Source organism: Haliaeetus leucocephalus, unplaced genomic scaffold (genome assembly GCF_000737465.1).
Source record: "Haliaeetus leucocephalus isolate CR32 unplaced genomic scaffold, Haliaeetus_leucocephalus-4.0 Scaffold92, whole genome shotgun sequence".
Taxonomy (NCBI): domain Eukaryota; kingdom Metazoa; phylum Chordata; class Aves; order Accipitriformes; family Accipitridae; genus Haliaeetus; species Haliaeetus leucocephalus.
In genome coordinates, this window is record NW_010972528.1 from 2,556,434 (window position 1) to 2,565,993 (window position 9,560).

At 44.0% G+C, this 9,560-nt stretch overlaps 1 protein-coding gene across 3 annotated transcripts in view; it reads left to right on the forward strand.

Moving 5' to 3' along the window:
- The window catches only part of AMFR (autocrine motility factor receptor, E3 ubiquitin protein ligase), a 34,433-nt gene extending 25,525 nt beyond the window's left edge, over positions 1–8,908 (forward strand). For 2 of the 3 annotated variants that reach the window (XM_010584413.1, XM_010584431.1), the window contains exons 12-14: positions 774–857; positions 5,610–5,794; positions 7,320–8,908. In XM_010584413.1, the coding sequence (XP_010582715.1) occupies positions 774–857; positions 5,610–5,794; positions 7,320–7,470 (420 nt within the window). In that variant the 3' untranslated portion in view covers positions 7,471–8,908. The remainder of the gene's footprint in view (positions 1–773; positions 858–5,609; positions 5,795–7,319) is intronic. The other variant, XM_010584422.1, reaches the window with a different exon arrangement.
- Positions 8,909–9,560: the final 652 nt, after the last annotated feature.

Genomic DNA, 9,560 nt, shown 5'->3' on the forward strand with positions numbered 1-9,560 from the left:
TCTCCCCCATCCCACTGGGGTGGAGTGAGTGAGCGGCTGTGTGGTGGTTAGTTGCCAGCTGGTTAAACCATGACAACAGGGTATTTTCTTTATGAAGGAAAGTCAGATTTTATCACCCATGCCCTATAGCTTGCCCCTGATGATGTGATTAGACTGCAGGATGCACGCAGTGCTTGTCTGTTCAGTCTCAAACATGTTATATGGTGCCAAATTCTAGTAAAAAAAGTCAGATTTTGTTTTTTCTTCGTTTAAATCTCTGTAAATGCAGTATATTCAGTCATGTACCAAAAATATATTGAAAATGTCCTAGCTAGATGAGAGACAAATATTTGCTCAGTTAAAGCAGCTCTTCTCAGTCGCTCTTGTGCAGAGCCTTTAGAACATTTCCAGTTGATTTCTCTGCTGACAGATAATTGAATTGTACCACTTAGGAAGGTTCTCTGCAAAGAAAATAGTCGGCAAAATGATGCCTTGTTCTTAATTAGTGATAGCAGATTTCAATAAAGCAGTCTGGGGACAATGTTTCTGTTAATAAGAATATCGAATTCTGGTTCTGTGCACATCAGATAGTACTGTTATCTGGAGTCTGCATGTGCGGAAGCAGAGAGAATTCTCTTTCAGCACAGAGCATTCTGTTTACTGCTAACTTATCTGTTTCCAAATTGAACATAACGCATGACGTTGCAGAGGGCAGAGTTTGAATGTGTTCAAAGAACTTGTTTTTGTTTTGCCATTTCACACACTGTATTAAACCCATGATGTTTCCATTTCAGCGTGCAGATAGCATTAGACCTGCGTTGAACAGTTCTGTGGAACGGCACAGTACTGATCAGGAGGATGCTGAAACTGTCACTCAGGTAATTTGGCATAAAAATGGGCCAAAATCACAATTAGAAGCTGCATGAATAGGTAAAGGCATTTGGTTCCATACCAGGTCAGGTTGGTGGCAGCCCTTGCTTGCATTTCACACCAGAACTAACACTGCCAGGCAACTGAAGAAAGACTTCAGCATGGTGCCCCTGTAAAGAACTATCGTGTGTGCTTTTCTTTTTCCTCCTTGAAGGAAAGCGCCCTTGAGTGATACAAAGAACAGAAAAAGATCATGTCTCTGTTCACGTCTGGTCAGGCCTGTGCTCATCTGTGGAATATGAAGAGCAGGATGCTTTGCTCTTCCCCTTCCTCTTCCCATTCCCATTCTGTACGTCTCAAGACACTTCCTGTAAAATGAGTAGTTTTTCTCTTCTGGGTACAAGAATTCTTTTGTGTTCTGGAGAAGGGACTTGAAGGCATGGGGAGCTTTGGTGTGAATGGAGTGGCATACAAACAGGACCACGAGATAACAGCCCTTTTACATATAAAGCACAATAATGGGTTTTGCTGTTCTTCACTAAGGGCTTTATTAAGCAGCATGTGCTAGCTAAAATGTGCCAGGAAGAAAAAAAATTAGCCTGCGAATAGAATAAAGTCTCATTCCACTTTTTTTTTCTCCTCTGACTGTAGTAGCAAAATCATGAGGGTTTCTGTTTTATAAACCTACCTCTCCGCTGGCTTAGAAAGCGAGTGAACTTGTGAGGCAGCTGACTTTCTGCCTCTGCAGCCTTTAATAACCTAAATAGCCAACCTGTTACTCACCTGAAACTGAAGTGTGGCAGTTCCCTTGTTAGCAGGTTGCAAGACAGAAGAAAAACTTTCATTTGATTTGGTACTGCAGTTGAGACTGAAGAAGGGGTGGTGGGGATTGGTACAGGTGTTTGATAAGAGCCTGGGATTGGAGATGCAGAACTGCAGGAATGAAAATCTTGATCTGGGTCTAGCAACTCTTCAGTAACTTTTTGGGTTAACTTGAAGGTTTTGGTGGCATTTCCCCTCCCCTGTTCTTCATGAGTGAAACCTCTCTTTCTCCAAATGGTATCTAACTAGTTTTCCTTAGCTTGGTACTGGCTTCAGATCCCACTTTGAATAATTGTGTTGCTATTTACCTTTCTTCCTTCCTGCCTGGCACTACCTGTGTCTCTGTCCTTCCTTCTCCAGAACTTGAAAAACCTGGGAGTGGTGTTCATGCGTCATGTCATTGAGCACGTGCTCTCTAATAGTGACGTCTTCTTGCTTTGAATTACAGCTAAGCACTTTGCTCAAATGATGTGTGGGAGCGAGTGGTGGTTTGGATGGAGAATGTATTTTTATTTTGTAGAATAGCACAGTGATAGCCTGGAGGTACCTGAACAGTTACAAATTACCTGCAGCTTAGTGGGGCTGCTGGTAGCTCTGTGTGTGGGATGAACTGGTGGCCTCTGCGCAGGTTTTCCTGGATGGATATTTACTGTGCCCAATGGGATTCACAGGCAAAGGCTGAAGTGGGAGACTGAGACTGCCATGCACGGAGAGAAACTTGCTGCTGGGTAGCATTGTGGAAGCTCCAGTTGCTGCTGTCCTCCTCTAGCCTCATAAATGCTTTGTGCATTTGGTGTTAACTTAGGCTGGCTTCAAACAAGCTGATCACCCTTGTTATGTAGCCACAGAGATCTACCTAGGAGTCAAGCTTGCTTACCTCCTTGCTATTGATAGTATTTCTGTTGTGCAGAGAAGACTTGGGAGCCTAGGGGTGTTTTTCCTCTAGGAAACTCCCGTCACTTTTGTGTCTCTGATTTTGCTTTCATTTTTTAACTGAGTAGCTACTGTATTGTAGATGTTCTCTTTCTTCTTGCCAGAAGAATGTGTTGCTGTAGTCAGTCAAACTCTTGTCTATGTGGAAAGGTCTAAGCAGCAAACAAGCTAATTCAGCAGGTTGCGCTTGATTTTTAAGAATGCAAGTAGGAAGGGACATAAGAAGCCATCATCATCTCCTCTGGGTGAGACTTGAATTTCCAAATAGTGAATAGATCTAACTTCACACCTTATGACACAGTCCCTGAGAGAGACCATGGCAACTGTAGTTGCTTTGTGCTGCAGCCTTAGAGTAAGTTTTACAAGCTTTTAATCTCTTTTCTTATTTTTTAAAATCAACATACCCACTGGGGATCTTTGTAGCTCTCCAACAGCAAGTGGCAGACCCACTGGAGCTCTGCTTGTTGGAAGTAACACTTCTTAGGGGAGCTAATGTGCTTAAATAAAAGCACCCTTCTTCCTAAGTAGCGTTGGTTTTCCTCTGTGCCATACATCATATTGGCTTAATTCCATCTAGAATTCAAAGGTCTTAAGGTAGAGATAATGACTGGTTTTTTGTTTGGTTTTTTTTTTCTCCCCCCAACCCCCAGATGTAGCTTATGTTTTTGGGGTGTCAGTGCTGACATAATGTCAGGGTAGTTGAGAGACATGTCTGAGCACCATCATGGTATAAATCGTGTTAAGGTTTGTGAGATAATGCTCTAAATATTGACAGCTTCTAACAGTCCTGGCCTGTACACTTAGCAAGATGCTGTGCACATACTTTTCTCCAGTTGTGCATTGAAATGCTAATGCTTCCAGCATTGTGCATAATGCTCTACACGCTCCCTCTCCATCACTATCATTGCTTTCCCTCCTCTCTTTTCTGACTCTGCTGTTACTCCCTATAAGAATGGATCCCAGAGCAGCTGTAGCTACTTTCTGCAAGCTTGTATTTTCCTGTGCTAAAATGTATTTAAAGATTATCCCTTACATTTGTGTGTGTGTGTGTTTATCTGTTTCTGTAATCCTGGGTGGAAATTGGGTAGAACTGCTCAGACCTAACTAGTAAGCTGCTGTTAAAAAGCTGAAGCTTGCCTGGTGCAGCTCTTGCCCTCCCCTTCCTTGAGAATCCAGTTTATTGTTATTGCTTAAGTAGTTGGTGACTCTATTTAGAGACACTTCTAGGGCATCCCATGGCTTTCATGAAACTAACTCTTTTTTTCTCTTAGAGCCTGAAGGAGGAGTAGTTTCTGTAGTATATAGGTTTCTGCATCTGAGGTCTGCTGTTATACTGAGGCTTGTCATAATCTTTACTGCAATTGGGTTTGATATTTTTGTCTCTAAAACCTCCTCAGTAACCACTCTCATGCTCAGATAGAAGAATGGGCTCCGGGTACTGATTTTTTGCATCTTCGTAACAATACAAAAAACCCCCAAAACTTTAGGTGAGCTGGCTTGCAACTTATGATACAAATGGTCTGGGGCAGGGGGGAAGTGATCTTGCCTGAATATCAACCATAATGAGTGCCCTCCTCACTGCTTTACCCAACAGAGCTTCGCTTTTCCATGTCCACCTGTGTGGTAATTGGAAGCAGCAGTCAGGTTGCTCCATACTTCTTGTTCTGGGTCTGCCGAGGTCATTCTAGCACTGGGTAAGATCTGTGAGGTCATTCTGTGGAGCTCTTTCTTTGTCCTCTCGAATGTGACATTGCTTTGAGGCAGTCTAACAGTGCCCCTTCTGTAAATTCCAGCGTGCTGGGGGTTTTGCTGAAATAGGCTGACCACATATACTTGTGTTTGAGGTTGCAGTGTTTGTACTGCTCTGGCCTGGGCCCTGGTATTCCTGCTTGGTTCACCTAGCTGATGGGAAGTGACATTTGTCTTGGTTTTCGCTCTCTGAAGGCGTTGTGTCGGGGAGATGGCGTTATTGGTATGTCTCTAGGGCTTTGGAATGACTCAACTTTGTTTTGCACATCAGCTGCTGAAACCAGTGTTGCACGCTGTGATGCTGCTGAGTCCGGGCTGTTGGGACTTGAGCAGCGGTCCCCCTGCAGTGCCCACGTAACTGGCTGTCGAGGCTCCTGCGGCGGGTATACCAAAGGCCCAAAACTAGGCGATAGGAGCTGACTTAACTAATACCTCTCTGATGCTTCCTTGTGTGAGTAATCCTCTGGGATACCAAATGATGGCTAAAGCCTTAAGCCCTTCATTGAGGTGATTTGTTTCTTGACGCTGCCGTGCTTAGTAATGTCTTTCTTTTCCATCGTAGAGCTGATCTGATAATATATGACAGGATGTGATCAGGATAGGCTGTTTCACCTATGCTAGTTCACCAGCGTCATCATTCATTGGCTTAATTTTCACATTAGTGTTGTCAGCCAGCTGTCAAGGGTGAACAGGTATTATCTACAGGGCTGCCAGCTTCTTTTATTGACAGGCCATGCTTGGGACAGTTGCCAGCCTTGCTCCGGCAGCCCAAATACATGACAATTTGGGTGCTGCAGCACCCGGTGAACCGAAGCCTCATAAATTCCCTTCTCAAGCACACATCCTCTTGGCAAATACATTTGCTATTCATTCCTTAGTATATGGATTTCTGCTTTTTCACTCTTTACTGTTGCATTGCTTGTTAAGTCAGCTGCAGAATCTGACTATTTCAAATGCCCCGTTTTCATAGAGCATTAATTATGAGTAATTAATGTTTGTCTTTGAGATTACTTTCAAACATGGCATAAAAGATACAGTGTTATAGAATACAGGCTCTTTGAACATGTTTTGAAATAGCTTTGTTCTGTATTTTGGCTGGGGTTTTTGAAGGAGCCCAGGGGAATTGGGTACAGCAGGTGAAAGTCTAGTTTCTTCCAATGGCTCCAAAAATGACAGTTCTTTGTAGCTTGTTGATTTGATGCAAAGAAACCCTGATAGCAAATTTTGCAAAGACTTAATGACTTTTTTCCTTTTAGACTGAGAGAGTGCCACTTGAACTCAACTCAAGACTGGAAGAAATGGTGGAATTCAGCGAAATGGAAGCAGAGCCTAGTGAAGCAGAAGATTTTGAGGCCAGGGGAAGCCGCTTTTCAAAGTCAGCTGATGAAAGGCAGCGTATGTTGGTTCAGCGGAAGGAGGACTTGTTGCAGCAAGCTCGAAAGTATGTTCCTTCCTAAAACTCCAGCCCGGCCACTCGGTTGTAGTCCCCCAGAATGGGTTTCAAATGGATTATGACCACCGAGAGTCTGGATTGATGCAAAAAGTAGTAGGAGGAATGAATACATCTGCTACAGCAGGCTCAGGATCCTGATTAAGACAACTGTCACTGATAAACCCAATTCTGAAATAGTGTCACGTGTCCCAATGTGTACACAGCTTCCTAAGTGGTTGAGCCAAAGCTCTTTGAAATCAGAGGAGGTTTCTCCAGCTTCAATGGGCTTTAGTCTGAGCCTGTCCTGAGAACACATTACTTGTGTTGAGTCCTCTAGTCATCTTTAGCTTGTCTCATGGCATAGGTGTCAGCCCACAGTGCCTGTGCTGTTACAGCTGAAATTACTTTCGAGCACCACTCTTTCCAGATACAGAACGAATGTCTTAAGCACAAAGCAGCATAGAGTTGACAGATGACCATTTACTAAAGCACGCCAGAGGAGCTTGTGACCAGCAAGTCAATGCTGCTGAAGAAAGAGTGGCCAACTTTTAACCGTTTCTTTTAGCCCAACTAGTAATAGGTGTTAGAGGTAGAACTTAACTTTTTTCACATGCATTCCAGTCATGTTGGTAAGCTTTACTAGCATCCAGTTGCTGATAGAGAATAAAAAGTGCTTTAGTGATGCAGAGAAAACTTTTCAGCGTTTGTCAGAAATGTTGTCCCTTCCTTCGTATCACAGGGAGACTACTGAAAGGGTCTACAAAAACTACACTGAGTTATGCATCCTTTGGTGTTACCAGGCTACCTACGTTTTTTTTTTTTCCACACTGAAATGCCTTCATAAAAATAACTGGGGGTATGACACCTTTTAAGAGTTCATCTATAAATAGGCTTGCTCCTAGAATAATTTTTCCTTGATGTTCAAAAAATGTCATTTAGGGAGACAAAGTATTTTTGTTTTTCTGCTTTACTGGTTCCCTTCCTGCATTGAAGAGCTGTGGAATTGCAGACTGCTATATTTCGTCACTAGGTGTAAAAATTCATTGGGATGTCAACTCTGGCAGCTGCTTCCTTGTATTTTTGCCTTCCCTTATGCTTTGCAGTCCTAGTGCCCCTTCTGTCAAATGCTTACTTGTCGCCATCAGCGAGTGACTTCGTATGGTAGACACTGCCAGCGTCTTAACAAGTGGTAGAATAACAGGGACGTAGAGATTCAGTGACTTGCCTGCAGTCTCGGTGAATTGCTCTGAGGTAAAAGTAGAGCCCACACCTTTAGAACTGGCTCTCTCCCACAGGCCTGAGGATCTTGCACAAAAACTAACAGCTTCTACCAACTCTGCAAAGTCTATTGTAGGTTATATGGGCTTTTGGGTTTTTTTGAGTATGTAGCTTGTGTGCGCTTTTATCAAGGTATTTTCTTGCTTTCGGTGTGCATTGCACCCTCCCTTACTTCATGGATGGACCAGTGAAGTATTTTCCAGAGCCAAAATGAGGTGGGCTCTGCTTACCCATCTTTTCCTTTTTCCTCTTGCAGGCGTTATTTAAACAAAACCTCTGATGAGGAGTTGACTACAGAGAAGCCCTCTCCTCCGCCTGAGGGAGCGTCTGCTGATCCCGTCACCCTGCGTCGCAGGACGCTCGCTGCTGCCGCTGAACGGAGACTTCAGATGCAGCAAAACTCTTAGCGCTCATTGCCCCTCCTTCCTCCTCCTCGTGAGCAATGTTGAATAAATAAATTAAATACAACCCCCACCCCTGCGCTTTCTATACCAGCAAGAAAGTGTCTTCAGAGTTCAGCTAGCTGTGCCGCCGAGTGAGCTGGCTGCCTCTCTGCTGTATAAAGCATGTGGTCTAATAATGTTTGGACAGCTGACAAATTAACCTTTTTTGTAATATTTTCTATGTGATGTTGATCCCCTCCACAAACAAAAGGCAATTTCTAAACCACGGGCATGATTTCTGCAGCTAGCATGGGGTATTAGGCTGACTGCGCAGGAGAGGCTGGGGAAAGAGTGTTCCGAATTGGCAGCTGTGGGTGTAGGTCGCGAAGGGCACTGGCACGTTCAGCTCAAGATCAGGGAGAGTTACTCCAAGAGGGAAGAAAGCTTAGAAATTTGCAGCAAACCCTGCATTAGATGAGCAGGCGCCCACTCTTCAGTCCCTGTTCGTGTCGACAGTGAAGGGCATTACATAGACCGGCATGAAGGGCTAGGGTAGCATTGCTGGAAAGTCAGTTCTTAGGCTGGATGGACGTTGTCTAGCTACATAACACAGAGAAAACTGAATTCATGAATTGTGCAGCAAAGCACCGATTCACATCAGTTCCAGCATAAAATAGTTCATTTACTGTTGCTGGGCTCTTCTGCACTGGCAGATGTCTGGCTCTGTTCACTCCCCAGGCGTGCACTATTTTCCTTTGCCTTTTATGGCCAGAAATGAGTGAGAGACTGAGGGGAATCAAGTGAAGAAGAGGGGGTAGGGCAAGGTTACAGCCCCTGCGATTCAGTATTACCATAAGCCAAGGGAGTACGATAGAAAAACCTGCCTGTTCTGGACTCCAGAGCAACATGGATGGGACTTCATGGAGATAGCTCCGATATCTTGCTTTTTATTTCATTTTTAACCCCACAACTTCACCGCGAGTTTATTCAGCAAGACTGGAGGAGTTGGGGCAGCTGGACCTTAGGCTGGCTGCAGCCCAACCTGCTAACTTCTGATTTTTCTAAAGAACTTTTGACACGAGATCCACTTGGAGCCGCCAATGCTAGCTTACATAGTTGAGTTTTACATGGCAGTGACTTAATTTTTAAACTTCTGAAGAGTGAGTTCTAGTATCACTGTCCTTTAGAAGGAGCCCAGTATTATCTAGAATTGTTGGTAACTTTTTTTACTGTTGGTTTTTAGGACATTTGAAGGTGAATTTAATGAGAGGAGTTGCATCGATGTTTAGGTGAAAATAATTTATTTCAATAAAACTCTTTGGGAAGCCTTACCTTGCAATGCTATTAGTAAACTTCAAAGAATTTTTTTGAGATCTTTGGTTTTGCTCAGAGCACAGCTGTTTTGTTTTTATTGTTAAAAAATAAAATAAAATCTTGGTCAGTGTTGGAAATTGTTTGGAAATTTCTGTAGTGTGACTTCTCATATTCCTGGCGTGCGTTTGGTTTGTAAATGTGGCATCTGCACTTTGGTCCCCTTCGGTTCCCCCTTTCTGTCATGGTGAAGGGGAGCTCAGCTGCCTGACACCAGGTGTAGGAACGTTTTCCCAACCCTTGAGTTGCAGAGCAGTAATTGCTACTGGAATTCAGTCATGCTGTGAACATGGAAATGGAAGAGAAATAGTGTCTGGAGGGACTGTAAAAATAAAGTGGAATTTTGAACGGTGTGGCAGCTCTGGATGGGGTGAGAGCTGTTGTATGTGTGAACAGTACAGAGTTTGGGTCTTCATTCAAGCAGCAGAGTTGACGTACCCCTGGGAGTGCAGACAGGAGAGAAGACGGCACAGAAATCCTCCTCAGGAGCTCTGGGTTTCCTTGAGTTCCTCCTCCTTGCTACGTTCCTGGGAGATTTTGAACGTGATGATGCATTTTGTACACGATGATGCAAAATGACCCCAGCTTCATCTTAGCAGAGGAGATGCCTGCAGCCAGGACAGATTTTGACCTAGCTTTGGACTTGCAAGATCTCCACCGCCTTGGCACGTCCTCTCCCAGGCTGCCCACCTTCCAGGGGAGGGAGCACGATGCCCTGAAGAAGTTTCCTTCCTCCTCTTCAA